Source organism: Mustela erminea, chromosome 11 (genome assembly GCF_009829155.1).
Source record: "Mustela erminea isolate mMusErm1 chromosome 11, mMusErm1.Pri, whole genome shotgun sequence".
NCBI lineage: Eukaryota > Metazoa > Chordata > Mammalia > Carnivora > Mustelidae > Mustela > Mustela erminea.
In genome coordinates, this window is record NC_045624.1 from 60,233,586 (window position 1) to 60,253,968 (window position 20,383).

The following is a 20,383-nucleotide window of genomic DNA, read 5'->3' on the forward strand; positions in this document are numbered from 1 at the left end:
AAGCACGTATGGCCTTTGTTTTTAATATAATACTTAGAAAGTTATAAATTGATGTCATTTCATTCTTAATCATCCCATGTTTAACATTAGGGGTTTCACCGTATTTCTGAAAATTTAACAAATAAGCCAGTGCAAACTGGCTCTGAACACACCATTATAAAAATAACTCAGCCAAAGGAATCCTCTGGATCAGCAGAGGAAACCAGAAGATGTGTCACTGGCAACTTTCTGAAAATACGGGAAGACTCAGATCTGCTTTTTATGGGTTATTTAATGTGATTCAGTCTCAAATTCAGTGAAATCTCTTTGGGTATGATGGATAAGATTACAGCGTTCTTTACAATGTGAAACTAAGCCGCATCTTCGCTACCTTTGTTTCCATCACTGAGTCCTTTTGTGCTTTGGTTATGAAATGCCTCCTGTGATCTTTCCCTTCTCACTCCGAGGACTGGAGACCTTGTCAGAGTGTGATGGTATGTGCATCTGTGTAAACAGTTTTGTAAATACAGATGAAAGAGATCTTATTGCAGGGTGGGCCCTTAAACAGACGCACATTGTGCTGGACTGAAAGGGAGGAAGAGCACAAGCAAGAAAGGCAAGTTTTATGTTGCCCGCTTGCGGGGACTTCCGCAGGTGCCCCGCACATGAGGCTCGCCCCCTTGCAGCGAGTGCCAGCGTCACGGTGTGGTCGTCGGCCCATCGTGTGGAGCAGTGACATCTTCGGGAAGGTGACTGCTGAACAAGCACAATGCCTGGGTTTAGGTGACCTAACGTGAAAGGCTCTAGCCAAATCCATTTTAGTTTCTCTACTTGAAGTCAAATATTGGAGACTGAGAACAGCCGGCCCGGAACTATAAGAGGGAAGCTCGGGGTCTTTTCCCGCTGCCCCCCACTGAGTTTTGAGGACAGTACCAGCTGGCCAATCCCGGGAAAATCTCTGAAGCCGTATGTTTCTGAGGAGGATTTCTTGGAGGGTTCCAGCCAACAAATGACAGTCCTTCGGTTATAAATGGCAAATTTGCTCTGGGAACAGATCCTTTCTCCAAATAGCCCCCTCCAGCCCGGGCACCCCGCCTCACTCTGGGAATGCTTTATGGCCAACTGGGCTGCACCCTGCTTCCTTTCCTCAGGCTCATTCTGTTCCTTGGGCCAGCCCTTTGGCACTTGTTCCTGAACCTACTGTGCAGAAGCCCTGTCTCTCTCTCTCAGCGTTTCCCGCCACTTATGCACTGTTTTTCTGTATCCAAGAATCATCAGCGTGCTCTCCTTATGCATTAACTCTCTTCGCAAAGCTCCTTGAGTCACTTTACCTTTATCGTCGCCCAGGGCCTCCTAAGAACAGCAAGAGACACTTGTAGCTTCCTGGGAAGCCTGTGTGTTGAATATATATGTGGTCCTCAGCAGGTACCAACTAGAATGGGGTCAACTCGTAGAAACAAATGGCTTGATTCCTTACAAAGCTTTTAGTATAAGTATTATTAACTTCCTTTTAAGACTTTAACAAGTGAGCTGGTTTCTTATTTTAACTTCAAGTTACAATTTTCTGATTCACTCCTTGACAGTTCTTAATGATAATTTCTGTTTCTTTTTTTGGCTAATGAAATAAGCAAGAGAAGGGAAGTGAATGCAGTTCCAGTCAGCCTGTATTGCAATATCCGAATTTCCAAGTTTATTTTCTGCAGGTGTAGGTGGAATTTCAGTGCTTTTCTGTGACAGCCAGTAAACTTAGAGTTAAATCATGGGATGGAGAGGAAGGAGTGTTTGTGGAAATGCTAAAGCGATTGCTTTATCATTCTTTAGCTTTTACCTTGTTTTCGTTTTGTATTATTACAATTAAATGTTAACTTTCCAAATTAAAGTCTCAGGAATGCTTTTAGTGTTGGCGGGTTGGTTAATAGGTTTATATTTGGGCATAGAAATGTTAGGTAGTTTATTTTTAAGCACTCTTGGGGTGTTTTAGAGTACTTTTAAATCTTTAATTAATCCACATCTTTGTGGTGGGTCAATGATATTATAGATGAGAAACACAGAACCGAATGATTATGTGATTAGCCAATCATTTCACAGCATAACCAAGACGGAAGGAAGACAGGGACTCACTGTCAGCCTTCTATGGAGGGCTCAGAACTCCCTCAGGACCCCGCAGCACAATCTGTCCCAAATCTATTCAGCACATACTTCTCTCCATCTGTATATTTGACAATATATTTTTTTATTTTTAAATTTTTATAAATTTTTAAATTTTTATTATGTTGTGTCCCGACATCATTAGTTTTGGATATAGTGTTCCATGATTCGTTGTTTGTGTGTAACACCCAGTGCTCCATGCAATACACTTATTTTTACCATTCTGGTATTTTGTTTGAAGCTATCAGAAGCGTATGTGTTCATGCTGCTGTTTGACAGCAAAGAGGTGGTCTTTAAAAACCAGCTCAGATTTTAGCCTCTATGATATTTTCCTGCTTTATTTCTCAGTGTTCTTTAGAACACTGTTGAAGATTTAAGAGTCCTGCCCATTTGAGACGAGGGTCATTCCTCTTGCTTCCTCAGTAATTGATTGGTAAGGGAAGGAAAACCAGTTAAGTAGGTTGATTTTTTGGTATGTTTGTTGATTAGTTTGGTAGCAGTTAAGAGATAGAGGATGTACTTTGGAATCAGATTCTGGTTTTCCTGGTATGTATTTTTTGTTATATAAATACTAGAGACCCTCTTAATATAGAAATTTGGTAGATGATCCAGTTTGTTTATAATTGGGCATTTTAGCTGTCAGTGGGTTTGTTTCCTCAAAATAATACTCTCCTGTTCCTACCCAAAGCACACCTTTAATTCACTGTGATGTTCCAAAATGGTGCTGCAAGGGACAGTTTATCAAGGAACACAAGTCATATTGTGATAAAAAAAAATACGGTGTTAGCGTGCCTGGCTCAGTGGGTTAAAGCCTCTGCCTTCCGCTCAGGTCATGATCTCAGGGTCCTGGGATGGAGCCCTGCATTGGGCTCTCTGCTCAGCAGGGAGCCTGCTTCCTCCTCTCTCTCTGCCTGCTTCTCTGCCTACTTGTGATCTCTGTCAAATAAACAAATAAAATCTTAAAAAACAAAAAAACACAATGTTACTGACCTAGGAAGGAGAAATCCAGTCCTTATTAAAAATTTGCCCTTCGGGGGCACCTGGGTGGCTCAGTTGGTTAAGCATCTGCCTTTGGCTTGGGTCATGATCCTGGAGTCCTGGGATGGAGCCCGAATCAAGCTCTTTGCTCAGCAGGAGTCTGCTTCCCCCTCTGCCTCTTCCCCCGCTCATTCTCTCTCTCTCTCCCTCTCTTGTTCTTCCCTACCCCCAAGAAAAATAAATAAATAAATAAATAATCTTTAAAAAAAATATTTGCACTTCGGGTCAGTTGGTATCATGCCCATTAACAAAGCAGTTGAAACTGTAGCAATATTTTAAGGAGTGTTCCTCATTACCCTTTTATTTAAAACATGCTCTCTTATTTCCCAGATTTCGCCGCCAGCTATCTGAACCCTGTAATTCTTTTCCTCCTTTGCCGACAATGCCAAGGGAAGGACGTCCTATGTACCAACGGCAGATGTCTGAGCCAAACATCCCCTTCCCACCTCAAGGCTTTAAGCAGGAGTACCACGACCCGGTGTACGAACACAACACCATGGTTGGTGGTGCAGCCAGCCAAAGCTTCCCTCCTCCTCTGATGATTAAACAGGAACCCAGAGACTTTGCATACGATTCAGGTAGGCCCATACTTTACGTTACATTTAAGACATTTTTTTGCTGGTCTGTCACTCTGATTGGTGTTGGCGTCAGATTGGGTAGCTCATGACCATTTGGTGTGGCATCTCTCTGATTTTATCCCTTCTTTGAGTCTTTCTACGTGAAGTTGGACTATCAAACCATTTTGGCTTGAGCTGATGGTTGACGTAGTGCCTAGAAATGAAACCAGTCCAGAGAAAAGTGTAATTTGTAAAATTAGGCACACTCTTAGTCCAAGAGAGTAACATTGTAACTCTTTTCTTCTTTCTGGCTTTTTTTCCAATTCGCTACTAGAGCAATAATAATAGCAGTACTTCCAGAAAGTAATATTCTTTTGTATTGGCTCATTCATTGCTTATAACTGTTTGTTATTTTCCTTTACTGATGGCAGTAAAGGTGGTCCAAAAGCAAGGATTCTTACATATTAGAAGAAGAAGAGCAAAAATATAATATCTGGGTTTCAAAATGGTTTATTCATAGAGCTTAGCTTTGGTCTCACTGTACCAGAAAGACCCCGCATCATATCAAGATGGAGAAAGGGGGTCTTCTGAAAGGAAGGAAATGTAAATTGGTTACAAATATTATCACCAACTTTGGTCAGGCTTGAGAAGAATTATTTAATTCATCTCATTTTCACCCATTATAATCGCAACATCAGGATGTCTGCTTTTCAGACCTCTCAGGAATTTTGAAAGAAAGTATGAAATAAAAGCTAATATTTATATGAAGGGCACCATGTTCTTACAGAACATTATTAACATTATTATAACTGGTGAAAAGATAGTTGTGGACTTGGAAATACTTGAAAACAATGTAATTTCCTCTTGTTGAGATGCAACGTTATGGTTGTTCTTTGTGAGGAACTGTTGCTTCTCTAGGAATAACTGCTGAGTTTTTCTATCTGTTCTACCTGAGGAAAGAATATTGTCTCTCATTTGTGCTCTTAACTTGCATAAAGTCACCTGTTTTGTTAAAAATTTCTCTTGAAGTTCAGCAAAAGGGGAACCCTATAGCTCAGAGTCTCCCTTTGGCCATCCTTCTTCTTTGGGCAAGAGGTTCCAAGGATTGTCCAAGAAATTTTCTACTCAGAGGTCATGCCTTCACCTTTGGAAAGAGCACCAGCTACCAAGGACCCATGAATTCCCTGCCTGAGGAGCCCTAAGTCCACTTCCAGAGCCCAAGCAGTCACATCCCAGGCTCAGTATTGTGAAGGCAGAACATACTGCCCCTGTGTCCGCTCTGAGGTCCAAGGAAATAGCCACTGAGTAGCTGTTTGTAGCTGAATGAGGATGGAGTTTGGATGCACCCATGGGCCTCCCTGAGCTGCCCATACTAGGTGGTGCAATGTGGGGTTATGGGATAGGAAAAGAGACAGGAAGTGACGTGAGCCGGGGTCTCAAAGACTAGAATAGAAGCTGATCCCCTGCCATCCTATTCCAGGGCTAATCTGATAGATTTCCTCAAATTCTAAAGTCTATGTGGCCTTCCAGTTCTTGCGAATGGTATATTTCCAAGGCACGGGAGGATGAAACATATTTATTTATCTGTTTGTTGGTTGGTTTACGATTTTAAAAATTTAAACATAAGGCATATGAGGGCCTTTATTTGAATGCTTGCCTCTCATGCTCTGTAATTTGGAGACTAAATGTACCTGAAATGTACCATAGTGGTTTCAGTTTAGAATTTTGTATATTTTTTCATAGTTTCCATCCATCATTAAGAACCCTGTTATATAATGGATTTTACTATAGATGGGATTCATTTTTCTCTGAAATTTCAAATCTTTCCCCCCCAAAACCATATTTTATTTGCTGCACAGTTTTTTGAAGCCACCATGACTTCAAGAAACTTTACATAGAAAATACATATAAAATAGCCCAAATAATTTGTTCAAAAGGACTTATAGAGTACAGCATTTAGAGAGTATCTATGTGTTCTAGAAATGTTTTTATGTATATCATCTAGCAAGATTGACATTGAAACCATTTTCTTGATTCTGTGGTTAGATCCATATAAATCTCTTTTCCTCATATTTATGTTACGTGTAAAATTATGTATAACATGGTGTGGAGAGTGTGTGACTCTTCTTGAGAAGATACATTATTGGTGGACCGTACGTGGTATGAACTTCAGAGTCTGTCAGTGTCTAACCCTCCAAAGCACAGATGTAGGCGAAAAACATAGTCCATGGCTTAGCTCAGGCTGCTCTAATGACTGGGAAGCCTCAACCAATGACCGGGAAGCTTCAACAACACACATTTATTTCTCACGGTTCTGCATGCTGACAAGTCCCAAGGTCAGGGTGCTGGCAGATTTAATTCCTGGGAAGGACCCTCTTCCTGGTTTGCAGATGGCCACCTTCTCACTGTGTCCTTATGTGACAGAGAGAGAGTAAGCGTGTTCTGATCCTTCTTCCTCTTCTGATAAGGGCACTGATTATCTCATGAGAGCTCCCCTCATGATCTAATCCAACCCTTATTACTTCTCAGAGGCCCCATCTCCAAATAGGGTCACACTGGGCATTAGGACATCTACGGTGAATTGTGGGGGACATAATCGTTCTGTCCAGTATCCTATTTTAAAGGGAACTAGGGCATGTCTTCTGTTAAGTGTACCATAATACCTTGCAAATGGCGTGTAGAATAGTTGTTTAACATTTGAGAAACTTAATTTATATTCCGTTCTTCCCTCTAAATTCTATTGCAGATTGTTAAAGAAGTTGTATGGCACCTTTGAATTCTAATTTCAGTATTGCCAATAGGATATAGTTCTGGCTTGTTTGAATAGTTAAATCGTAAATTTGTGTCTTTTGGTTGTGGTCTAAAAAACCTTCAGTAACAGTGTGTTACCAGGGCCTGTGAAAAATTAATATGCATGTATCAAAATGTATTTCCCTGGCCACAAAGTTGCTGCCTTTGAGTTGATGAGTCTGCATATGTCATACATTCATAGATCGCTGTCAACAAGTATGAGCTGCAGATAAATTTTGTTTTGTGGTCATTAGTTCTTTCATCCTTGCCGAGAGCACATTAAATAATCTTTTTAGGGAACCTAATGTATTTATCGCTGGATCATTGATTTCTTGGTTCACTTACTGATGTTGAGCAAATGGTACATTAGAAACTAGTTTTTGTGATTTAAAAACAATGCAAAAACGTTTCATAGTTTACCTAGCATCTGTGATCCAAAGGTTTTCCTTTCAGAAGGCCTCTAGAACTCTTTATTGCTTAATTCAATATAACATAAATGTTGTGAAAATAAAAGAAGCTTTGTAAGTGAAAAGGCAGCATGATTATGCTCTAATAAAGCCTGACATTAATTATGACATGGGAAATGGAAGGTCTATTAGTTATAATTATAATTACAGGAATGCAATTTCAACTGCCGAGTATTTAAGCTAAAAAAAAATGCAAAATATTATGTTAATAGAGTAGAAATTTTTATTCAGGAAAAGAGAAGAAAACCTGGGTCAGAGGACACTGAGAAGATTAAAAAAATGGTATTTAGGGCCAAGTTGGTGACCCAGTACAGTGTGGTGACGATTATATTAGGATATTAAGTTCTAGATAATCACATCTTTTTATTGTTTTCTTTCTCATCTTCTCTAGACTAAGAGTACTGCACAAAGCAGCACACAGGTTTCTTTTAGTTGGGTGCCAGCTCCTGAATCCAATGGGATTTTCTCTTTCTTGATCAAATGGCCAAGTGACTATATTAATTGAACATGCATTGATGGCTTGCATGGAATTTCCTTATGCAGAGCCCTGCTTGCATAGAAGTATAGTTACTTTCCCATTTTCATGTATATACATGAGGTTTTGCAGATTTGCAGTGCCCAAGGAGGCGAATATTTTATATATTCAGAGCAACATATTTTTGTGTTCATTGATTGGTTGGTCTTTTATATCTTTCTTTTTTCTTATTCCTCTTTTTTTTTTTTTTTTTCTTGAGGGGGATGGTTTACATGGTAGTATTTTTAGGGTTGTGGTGGGAACATGAAAACATGAAACTCAAGTTTGGCTTAAGAAAATATCAGCATATGTTGTCCACACCCTGTGACCAGGTCATATCACCCTGGAAATTATGTTAAGGAATGGAAGGCACACTGAATATTTGAGGGAGAGAGAAATTTTACCAATATATAGTAACTGAAAAGAAGAATAAGTTATAGCTATCCATTAGAGAAATATTATGTCGGCATTTGAGGTCAGGTTTAAAAAAAAAATTAATGAGGGGCACCTGACTGGCTTAGTCAGTAAAACTTGTGACTGTTGATCTCAGGGTTGTGAGTTTGAGCCCCATGTTGGATATAGAGATTACTTAAAAATAAACCTTTTAAAAAATTGAATGAAATGAAACCTGAGTAAAAAAGTTTTTAACTGTATGTATGACTGTAAATACATACTGTACTATAATGTGCATACATACATACTGTAATATATGACCCGTGTAAAATAAGACCCAATGCAGCAATCCTGTGGCTCTATAGGGTGATGAAATCCTAGGAAGTTTCTATTTTGTCTGTAAAGGGCTTTGCATTTTAATAATGCTTAGGTACTACTTTTCTAATAAGCCAGAATAAGTATTATATTTTAAAATATCAACCTATTTGGTGTATTAGAAGTGTCCAGATTAAGCACATCAGTCCTTTAAGTGAAAAGAGTGCTAAGAAAAGGATGATATTATAGTCCCACATGTTGCAAACCTAACTGACTTGCTATTAGTTTGTACCCAAGAATGCTTTAGAGGAGGGAGCAGAATTAATATGGTACTTACTGGATCTCCTGTTCCTCCCTGCATGGTGTTTGTAATCCACAGTTAGTGCTTTGTTCCTCTGCATTCGGAGATACACGGAAAATCTCAACCTAAGAGTGGCTGGGCTGAGTAGTACTTGAATAAGATATTTTTAGTCCTCGGGGTCTATTCTGTCACTTGACTTAGTTTAAAAGATGCCTCCCAGCCAGGGGATGGAGCAGTTTAAGAACTGGGGAGAGAGAGGGAGGGAAAGCAGAGCTTTTCAAGGACAGGAAGAAAGTTGCTTAAATCAGAAAATGGCAGACAAGCCTTGAGCTTCAGGAGAGGAGGAAGTAGAGGGAGAGGGTGGTGGAGAAAGCTGACATCATGGATCTCCTGAAGAAAGGCTTCTGTGTTTATTCTTGGTGTTTTGTAGGGCTACTCTGCTGGTACTGATAAGGCCTTCCTTCACTTTGGAGGTGTGTGACATGTATGTGGTGGCCAAGGTTGTGAACGCTGATTTTAAATTGGGAAATTGACACAAAGTGTTGTTTCACAGGATTAGAAATTTTTAAAACTGAATGCTCTTAGAGATCATCTAGTTCACATTCCTTCCCCACACCGCCACTGTACAGATAAAATGCCTGAGGCTTGGGGTGCCTGGGTGGCTCAATGGGTTAAAGCCTCTGCCTTCAGCTCAGGTCATGATCTCGGGGTCCTGGGATCGAGCCCTGCATCAGGCACTCTGCTCAGTGGGGAACCTGTTTCCTCTAATAAACAATGAATTCTGGAACACTGAAAAGAAATTTAAAAAATAAATAAAAATTTAAAAAAATGCCCGAGGCTCATTCCTATTAACTTATCTCCAGGTATACAGATATTTAGTGAAATAGTCAAAACTGGAACCCAGATTTTCTTGGTTTAGTATACTGCTCACCACTGTCTTTCTACAAAGTTGTCCTAAGTACTTTAATCCAACATTTCTTACTATATTATTGATCCTATACTCTATTTTGGACTAAGTTTTCCTGTGCTTTGTCCAGATTCTCCCTGCGAGCAATAAAAGGTCTGCCCTGAGACCAGAGGTGTGCTTTTCCTTTACGTTAGATGATTCTCAAATTTTATTCCAGTTATGAGACAGTTAAGACAGGAAAATATGGGACCTCCAGTGACATTTAGGATTGAAATGCATTCTGTTTCCTTAAAAAAAAAAAATAACATAAACATGGTCAATAGTTGAGATTGTCAAGAAAGTGACTTACCCTAATAGGTCTTCTGGAAAAGGCTTAGTAATAATTAGAAGGCAAAGGTAGCTAATTAACATTCTCATCAAGCTCTAAAATGCTTGGATTGTATATGAAATTTGAGTTTATCTGAGCCTTCTTATTGGGTCTCACCTATTCTTTGTTAAAATGTTTGGTAGCTCAGGGTGCCTGCCGGGCTCAGTCAGTAGAGCATGTAGCTCTTCTTGATCTCGGGGTCCAGCCCCATGTCTGGTATAGAGATTACTTAAAAATAAAATCTTAAAAAAAATTTTTTGATAGCTCTCAAAGGCTTAGAATTTAACTAGAGCAGCTGAAACTAGAACATAGTCTTAGTTTGTAAGACTAAGACTTACTAGATTAAGTCTAGTAAGGGAGTCCTCTCCTACTCCCCCAGCTGGAAGGTATTTCTCTGGCCTGAATTCCCGGATCAAGGCCCCACCTTCTACCTACAGCCGAGTCTTCCACACCCAGCGCATCAACCTCTACCAGCAGGACTCCCCACCAGATGCTCTACGCAGGATGCCGAAGCCCTGGGAGCGGGTGGGGCCGCCTTCTCCAGAGGGCCCTTCCCGACGGGTCCTGAGGAGACAAGGAGCCTGGGTTGCCCCCACCCCGCTGAGGGAGTTCCCCTTGCCCCCTACCCCCCGGGGCTTATATATAGATTATAAATCTATAAGGGGGAAAGGGGTGGGTGGGGAGGGGTTGTGAGCTAGGGCCCTCACTTCCCCTCCACCCCCCTCCCCTGGTCCCCTCTCCCTGGGGCCGTTTGTTAAAAAAGAATAATAAAAGGATTAAAAAATTTTTCTGAAATAAAAAAAAAATTAGAAGAATTTTCTTAAAAAAAAATTAGAAAATGAGTAGAGCAGTCATTTTCAATCTTTTATCAGCTGAATCCATTTTTCACCAGAAAGCTTATGAGGAACTGCATTATATAAAACAGATATGAGGAAGCTTACATTTGGGAGAAGATGGTAGGACTTTTCCATCCTCCATTTTTAAATCCATTCTTCACCCAAGCAACCTTCCCAAGTTTCCCCATGTCCTTCTTGTCACCTTAGGACTTCGATAAAAGCCAAGAGACAAACCTTTATACCTTGAAAGAAAGATTTTCTGTTTTTTAGCATGTAGAAAAATCATACATAGGCAGAGAAGTAATGAAATAAATACTGAAGACTTATTTACTTCATGTTAAGTACGTGAAAACTAAGACTATGTTCTAGTTTTAGCTGTCAGAGCTGATAAATTTATCTGGTACTCCTAGAGGCCCAAGCTGGCCCTTTAAACAAGAGAGTTAAATATAAATACTCTTGGGTTTCTAAAATGGCAAGGGAGGAAAATTTTTCCATTGTCATTGTTGTTCTGTGTTTTTTGCTGTGTTGGTGGCTACTCATCTTAGTCAAATCATAGGAAAAGTAATCGAGTAATTTTTAATGCTGTTTCTAGTAAACCTTGCTCATGATTCGCCTTGCAAAATTTATAGCAAGGTTTTAAAGCGGAAGTTACAGGTTGGAATCAGTGGAGAACAGAGCAAGATGAACACAATTATTTTCTGCAGCTACATAGAAATATAAATAAATAGTGCTTTGTGAGTTTGGAAAAGATTCTTCAGGATTGATTGATTGATTGATTGCACTTACACAGAATTTAAAAAAAGTGAACACAAGGGAACAAAATTCAGAAGACCACAATTACCTAGTAGTTTATCTAGAAACTATTACGACAGTGAGTGTTACTACTACTACCAGAGTAGTATCTCAGAAATGTTGTCATCAGCGTTTACTATTTTTAAAATGATTTTTATTATTTATTTATAAGAAGAGATACATATTTTAGAGAAATTGACCTCATGTATATTTTCTAGTAAATTTTCTCACATCTTTTCTGAACAATTGAGTTACACATAAGTAAACAACCAAACATATTGTTCAAGAAACAAGGAATGCAGTGATTACAAAAGGAAACTGTTGAAAATGCTAATGGAAGTCAGATGGAACAGAGGGAGTAAGAGCTCCTGATACTTATTTGTTTTTTAAAAGATTTTATTTATTTATTTAACAGAGAGAGAGGCAGTGAGAGAGGGAACACAAGCAGAGGAGTGGCAGAGAGCCTAATGGGGGACTTGATCTCAGGACCCTGGGATCATGACCTGAGCCGAAAGCACATGCCTAATGACTGAGCCACCCAGGCACTCCTCCTGATACTTATTTTAAACACCCAGGTTTGGGGCACCTGGGTGGCTCAGTGGGTTAAGCCTCTGCTTTCACCTCGGGTCATGATCTCAGGGTCCTGGGATCGGGCCCCACATCGGGCTCTCTGCTTGGCAGGGAGCCTGTTTCCCTGCCTCTCTCTGCCTGCCTCTTTGCCTACTTGTGATGTCTCTGTCAAATAAATAAATAAAATCTTTAAAAACAAAACAAAACACCCAGGCTTTCCATAAACTAGCAGGCTTCTTCATCTCCAAAGTGGAAAGTCCTATGGCCAATAATTATAATTTTAAAATTTCAAATATGAAATATTACATTTGAAAATATTCACCTTAATTTCATCTTTTATTTACATATCTATAGAACCACCTCAAAGAGAAGAAGAAAATGTTAAAGCCTTGAATAAAGACCATTACTTAGGAATTAATAATTCAATGCATGTTCACCCTTCAGTAGTCTTGCCTCTGTTCCATATTTTCTCTGGCTGGGAGAGTATAGAATTCTTTATTATTGGCTATGTCAGGCATTTCAATTTTGAATTCTAAAATATGTCGGTAACTTTATGTATTCTCTGCTCATTTATTAATCAGTTATTAGAAATTAGAAGATACATATTAAATTGTCATGATGCCACAGTAGACAGTCCTTCACAGGTTTAAAGCCAAAGACTTGGCATCTTTTACATATCTCCTCGTCCCTTCTTCAACAGGCATGGTAAAGATTTTGTGAGAAATTGTTTGGAGATGTATACAGAGATTGTGACTGTAACTCTTTTCCCTGTGTGGCTTTACGTCCCTGGAAGAGAGAAGTGGTTTCTTCCCTCTAGAGTCAAGGACCGAGTTGCAGATGGCTGATAAAACCTATTATGTGTTTAACACTGTTTGGTATATGACAGACTCTTCACAAATTATCCCCATAATTGTTCATAAATAGCGTTTTTCCTTTGAAAAACTCTAGGTATTTTTAAGCATTACCATCTTTAGTAATTTCCAGTGCAGCGATGATTATGGTTTCATGAACTTTGGCTTTTTGTACCTGATACTTAACACTCCCAAAGGCCAAGCCTTGGCCTTGTTCCATTAGTGAGCATCATTTGCTTATGGCTACATTTTCTCCTGAAACATGGTGGCTCATATATATATATATATATTTTTTTTCCATCCTAACTTTAAAACTATTGCTTCAAGAAGTTCAACTGGAGAATCACTTGGGAATTTAAAGGAATGAGCTATTGATCCTTTGGAAAATGTCAACATTCTGGCTGTTTCTCTAACATCCAAAGATGATTTTCTTTTCCTCAGCCAGTGCTTTGTGGACTAGTGGATCACTTAATTTCCGATTTTTAGGAGCTTCACTTGTGAAAAGTGACGGTGATGTCTTCTAATTGATTTTGTCATTCCAGTAGAGATCCGGGATTGGCTTCTCAACCTGACTTTGCTTTTTTTGCCCCTTGTGCCTCCTAGGGGGTTCTCCTCATTTTTCTGAGTTAAAATAGCAAATCTCCCAAAACAGTACTCTGGTGTACTCTACCACTTTTTCTAAGAAATACTTAAATATGCTCTCAATCTGCAGTTACAGTAAGTGGCACTGGCTAGTGATTTGATTTGAGAATTGAGACTATGGTCTGGATTTACTCTTTATGCATTAACACAGGTCAAATGGACAGGGACTGCATTTTAAGTCCGTAATGGAAGGCTGAAGGCTGTCTTAAACCAATCATATCAGTTTTACCCATGACTGATTGATCCCTGGGGGCAGAGCCCTGGAAGCATTTGTCTTCCATGAATGGACTCTATAGAGCCTGGAGTTTCATTCATAAAATGGAGACTGAAAGGAAACACACAGGCGCACACACACATACACACACTCTCACTCTCTGGAATGTCCATTTATACAGAGCTGAAGGGTGTCGTGTTCCATCAGCTGCTGCTTTTGCCAGTTGGCTGGAAGTAATGATTAATGCTCATTGGTTCTGCCTGCATGTAACCCAACACTATTTATGGCTTTGCAGTGTTCCTAATGTATAGTGAATGAGAAGACAACATTCTCAAATCAGAAACATAAACAGGAACTGGTGGGTCTGAATTCCATTCAAATATGTCATTTCAGCCACACAGTGTTTGTCTAACTTGGATTTTACAGGCAGGAAAGGGGGAAGGGAGGGATAATCTGCTTGTGACTTGTACTAGAATCAAAAAAGGGAATTAAAAAGGGGAGGGGGGCAGACGTTTATAGTGTGGGGTTTTTAGTTTCTTTTTACAGAAAATCACCAGGATGCTTTGGCCCAGAACAGCTTATTGCAAGTGGACAAAATGAACATACAGTTGTCTTATATGGGCAACTATGATTGGAAATTAAATGTTTTAAGGATGCATATTTGGATCTGTGTGTGTGTGTGTGTGTGCACGTGTGCACGTATGTGTGTTTCATGAATGTGAAAGAGAGAGGTAAGGTAAATATTTATTTTTTAGAAAGTATTTGAATGTAGATTTTTAAGTATAGAATGTGGTTACAGAATTTCTTTTTACTTATAGGATTTGTATATTTCAGGGAGTTAACTAATAGTTTAGAGGAAAAGGAAGATTTTTTATTTCCATAAAATATTTTTACCTATCACATGAATAACTTAATTGAAACCCTTTCAAGGAATTTTTATCACATTAAATAGAAGATTATAGTTTTTTCCATGTGTATGTAAGAGAATTTTTTCAGTTAATTGCTTCAAATACTGTCTGGAAACATTTACAAGGAGTGATATTTGGAGATAAATGTGAAAAGCCACTAAAACAAAACCGAGAGAATGACAAGTTTGTGTCATTGTCATTTATTGACCATTTTCTTAAATTTCAAGAAGAATCTTGGAATATTCCATCCTGGGGACGCTTTGTTTCAGTGTGTGGGCCTTCACTGTGCACTGCTTCACGCGTCTGTTTTGTTATTCTTAGCAATAAAAAACAAAACCACCCACTTTGTATGACACTGGGAGCATCACACTGAATTCTCTTTGTCCGATCAAGCCTGTTTTGTTGTACCTTTTATCCTTCATCTCCTCATTTATAAAAAAGGGCATGTAATTCCTTTACCTTTCTGTTTTTGTAAGGCTTAGATATGATTATGTTTGTAAAATTACTCATGTCTATAGTAGTAGGGGTCCAGGCAAGACTAAGGGATTTCTGTCTGTTTGATTTTTTATCTTGACTCCTAGTGGAGATTTCCTGAAAGACTGCTAGTCCTTGAATAAGGTGCCATTATGATTCCTAATGTTTACAAGTACTGTGTATGGGAGGCTAGAGGATAAGACAAACTGAGAGAGATTCTTCAGTGAAGAGTGTCCTATTGCGTAAGACCAACAAGATACTGTACTGTTAGGCTGAAGATGGAGTGAAGCCATCACACAGAACTCCATACTAGTATTATTTATGTTCAAAGCAAGTAGAATAAGTACATGAATATTGCTGTGATACAAGAGGAGATGACAGGGAGAGGACACAGCAATTCATGATGTGTTTGGTTCACATCATGTAGATTCCAGAAGGGGAACGATTCAGTATGGAAACTCAGCATCAAAACATCCCCCTCTTCAGAATTCCCTTGTGACCCCATGCTAGCAGCTAATGGCATCTTTTCTTATATTTTCTTTTAAGCTTTGGTAAACTGTTACAGTAATATCTAGTAAACAGTCAAAGTTACTGTTGTCCTTATAGTTTGTCTCACCTCAATTTTATTTTTGACTCTAACTTAGTATAACCTCACAGGCTTGTAAAACTTATGAAATTGTCAGCCTGCTAGATCATATAAGTTAAACCTGAATCTGGTCATTATTTGTGTAGGATACTCTTTCCCCCGAAACCCACATGCTTACAAGAGAAGTTTGTGGTCTTAGAGCAATACTATTCTATGCTGTTACTTCATGTTACATAGCCTTTATGTTTTTAAAAGTAACCTGAATGTAGATAAAAGTACTACTTTTTTTTTTTTTTTGATAATTTGCAAACACTACACTATAAAGACTGACATGGTACTCTTTCTGTCCTCAGAGTCTATCAACAATAGATGCTGTATCTCTGAGCTATAGTGGAAGAGAATATCTCTATAGATTTTACATTATTTATATTCGCAGTTTACCAAAAATCCTAATGAAAAAGATCCCATCGAAGAGTGAATGAGGTCATACTAACTTCATCCATCTCAAGATTTCAGCCAACTCCAACTTTTTTCTTTTTTTATAGGAGGCTCAGTGACTAAGATGTTATTACATCCCTGTAGAGCTTTTGTAACTGATGACAAACAGGTCTTAAAAAACTTCATTTTTGTGCCATCCCACTTGCCTTCTTTCTCAAGTGAATTAGATAGACATACTCATCCTGGGCCTTATTTTTAGAGTTAATTACTTTTAGATTTGTTCTATCATAGAGAGATAACATGGGCGTAAAAAAAATTCCTTCCCCTTAGCATCCTTTTCAGGAAACTTTATAAAATATAATTTTCTCAATTAGCTATGTGATATCTATCTCCTTGCTCAAAGTTTGCAAAATCAAGTATTTCCAGGCTCGCGCACTATTTTTTTTTTTAAAGATTTTATTTATTTATTTGACAGAGAGAAATCACAAGCAGGCAGAGAGGCAGGCAGAGAGAGAAGGAAGCAGGCTCCCGGCTGAGCAGAGAGCCCGATGTGGGGCTCGATCCCAGGACCCTGGGATCATGACCTGAGCCGAAGGCAGCGGCTTAACCCACTGAGCCACCCAGGCGCCCCTCGCACACTATTTGATAATGAACAATTTCAGCAAAGTGTAGAGATGTGACATAGGGTCGTGGCAAATATTTTGTCTCTGATCTGACCTAGTCCAGCTAGTAGGAGCTTTTGGCAAACCGTGCCCTGAAGGGGACCGTTCTTTCTGCGCCACTGGGCAGCAGTACGCAAACCTGTCCCTCGGAACAGGGTGTAGCTCGATCAAGTGTGCAAGATCAAAACCCCCCTTTGTGGTCAAAGCTTTTGTAAAGCTCCCCAAATCAGTGCTGTATTTCCCCATATGGCTTTAAGATGCAAGAGACAGAAGAATTAACTTTTTAGTTTCATACCTGAATATCTTAAGTTAAAGGCAGTTTTCACAGTGTTACTAAAGTGAAGACTAATCAAATCAGATAATTCCGGGTGTTAGTTTACTGTTCTTCTTAACTGCCCCTACGTTAACTAGCGCATTAAAATGACAACAGTGCTTTGCTCTTTGAATTTTTGTAGCCTATTAGATCAGCTAATCATCCCCCTAGTTCATGTGTGACAAATTATGGGCAGTTTAGTTTCTGCAAGCTGACTGGGCCCATGCTAAGGGTCACATTGTAGTGCTTTTTGATCCATAAGTTTCAAAATAATACAAAAGCCTTTGTCTTAAATTTACATAATTCAAATTATGGATTGGATTTAAAAGGTTTTATTTTTTTTATTTGAGAGAGCCAGGGGAAACATGAGTGGCAGAAAGACGGGAACAGGCAGGCTCCCCGCTGAGCACAGGACTCAGTGGGGGCTTGAGGTGGGTCTCCACATGGGGTTACACGCCGAGTTCCATTCCAGGACCCGGGATCATGACCTGAGCCAAAGTCAGACACTTAACCTAGTGAGCCACCGAGGCGCCCCTGAATTTAAAACTTTTTAAACCAAAGCCATTTAGCAGCAAATATCGGGGCATGACATTGTAAATAGAAGCTCATGAGAAGTACCTCCAAATATTTTGAAAATGTAATGGAGATTCTCGCTTAAACCTGATAAATTGTAAATTTATAATGAATTTTAAATCGATATGTTTTAAACACCACAGGTTCGGCCTTCTCAGTAAGTGGTTTAAGAATATTAGATTGCTACAAAAGTTGGGTATTCATCCTTTCTGATGGAGGCATAATACTCTATCCCCCATATGGTTTCACTTATTTGTGGAGCATAACAAATAGCATGGAGGACATGGGGACTTAGAGTGGAGAGGGGAGTTGGGGGAAATTGGAAGGGGAGGTGAACCATGAGAGACTATGGACTCTGAAAAACAATCTGAGGGTTTTGAAGGGACGGGGGGTGGGAGGTTGGGGTACCAGGTGGTGGGTATTATAGAGGGCACGGATTGCATGGAGCACAGGGTGTGGTGCAAAAATAATGAATACTGTTATGCTGGAAATAAAAAAATAAAAAAATTAAAAAAAATTAAAAAAAAAAAAAAAGAATATTAGATTAAGATATACAAATAGGGGCGCCTGGGTGGCTCAGTGGGTTAAAGCCTTTGCCTTCGGCTCAGGTCATGATCTCAGGGTCCTGGAATCGAGCCCCGCATCGGGCTCTCTGCTCAGTGGGGAGCCTGCTTCCTCCTCTCTCTCTGCCTGCCTCTCTCTGCCTGCTTGAGCTCTGTCTGTCGAATAAATAAATAAAAATCTTAAAAAAAAAAGTTTCTGTTATTAACGATAAGTACCATATATTGAATCCTCACTGTTGGCATTAAGTGAAATGTTGTCCTTACTGTCCCTCTCCCCAACCCTTTGAAGGATATCACATATTATTCCCATTTTACAGATGTGGAAGTTGAGAGTTGAAGATATTATAGAACTACCAAAAATTTCATACTCCCATGAAATACCAGAACCGAGGTTCAAAACCAGGTCTGTTAGAAGGCGAGGAGCCTGTTTGTAATCGTAATGCTGTGCTCATGACCCTCACATTGTGAGCTACGGACACATAATAGAACAGTATAAACACGCTGTCAGAGTAACATTTGTGCAAAGGTTAAAGTGCAGTTTGTTATTGTTGCTGAATTTTGTGAGCTTTATTCCATGAAATAACATGAATGCATGTGTGTGCAAAGCCTCCCTTCCTGCCACAGAACATTTGCCTTTGAAGTCACCGCTTAGCTAGTTTGGTTCTTAGTTGAGCATTTAGCAAAAGTTAAAATGTACTGCCAAACTTCATTGGTTGGATTTTTTATTAGATAAGGTAGAAATGAAAGCAGCAGGCAATTTAATTAGCAGTAATTTTTCTGGGCAAGTCATTACTTTGATGAACTTCAGAGCAATGTTTATGGCTCCTAATTAACCATGTTAGTCATTTGATTGAATAATCACTTTGGAAATGTTTCTACAATTTGATTAGAGTCTGACCCACTCTGATAGTCATAAATTAACTGATACCACTTTAGGATAACATGACTTTAGTTACTTTAGGGGAATAAACTCCCCTTAGCTATATTTTTTCAGGCTCCTCTGGACTGTATAAAGGATACCAATTTTAAGGATAGACTGGATTTAAACAATGCTAGCTAAGTGTCTCAATTTCAAGAGCTAGATGTTAATTTTATTTACTCTGGAGTATTGTAAATAGTATTAAGAATGGTAAAAACACGATTATGTGTATTTTTTTTTCCTAAATTGCCATTCATGGCTTTGCTTAGAAGTTAGATCACAGGTTTGGTTTCTGGAACTGTAATGGAGGTTCTGGCTTTAGCCCATTATAAATCATTATTTTATTACGAATTTTAAATCATTATACTTTAAATGCCATATTGAAAAATAGAATTTATGAAAAATATTACAGAATTAGCACAAGCAATAACAAATCATCAGGGTCAGTAGATACATGGGAATTAGTGAAATGGTCATCAAATTCGATCTTTGATGTCAAATGTCCAGGATCATGCTTATTTTCTATTATGTTAGAGTACTGCTGTAAGATGTTCATCGACTTTGCCTGGTGGGTTTCTTATAAATGCTTGAATTTCCTCTTCTCCTCTTTTTCTCCTCCTCTGGGGAGGAAAGACTACATTTAGTCACACTTATATATAATAGAGTTTAATCTCTATGTTTTCCTCTAGCCGCCTCCAGAGCCAGCCAGCTGTTTTTAGAGCCATACTCCAGCTGGGCAGCAGTCAGTAAAAGTATTTTGTGGCAGGGTGTCAACATTGGTACAACGAAATTCTTACCTCTAAACAGCTGCTAAGCTGATGGCAGGGTCATTAACACTGTCCCTACTAGGCCCAGCTGCTTGCAGGGTCCTATGCCTGGCAATAAATCAACATAACATTAAAAATGAATTTGAAGTACCACTGGTTAAAAAGTATGGATAAAAGGGATTGCTAGGTCTTTGGTAACCCAGAAGTTCAACTGCCCTGCAACCCCATTTTAAGCTTCCTGCTACCAGGAAACAAGATAAACTCTGTCTTTTGTAGAGTCAGAATTATATACTAGATCATATGTAATATAAAGAAGGCATGGTGTTCTAAAATGTTTGATAATGAGTTTTATATTGTTTTTAATCATAAGCTATTGATTTTTACATACTTTTAAGTGTTAGAGCTATTATGAAGCGCCATTAAGCTATTTTTGACTTAAAACCACGTAAACTTTTTTTCTTTGAAAAATTATCTCATATTTTGGTTGACATTAATATCG

The 20,383-nt window shown here is 39.0% G+C and overlaps 1 protein-coding gene across 9 annotated transcripts in view; it reads left to right on the top strand.

The window, feature by feature from the left end:
* Positions 1-20,383, top strand: part of ETV1 (ETS variant transcription factor 1) — a 245,643-nt gene that overhangs the window by 203,006 nt on the left and 22,254 nt on the right. For all 9 annotated transcript variants that reach the window (XM_032305975.1, XM_032305974.1, XM_032305977.1 and 6 more), the window contains one exon: positions 3,496-3,743. In XM_032305975.1, the coding sequence (XP_032161866.1) occupies positions 3,496-3,743 (248 nt within the window). The remainder of the gene's footprint in view (positions 1-3,495; positions 3,744-20,383) is intronic.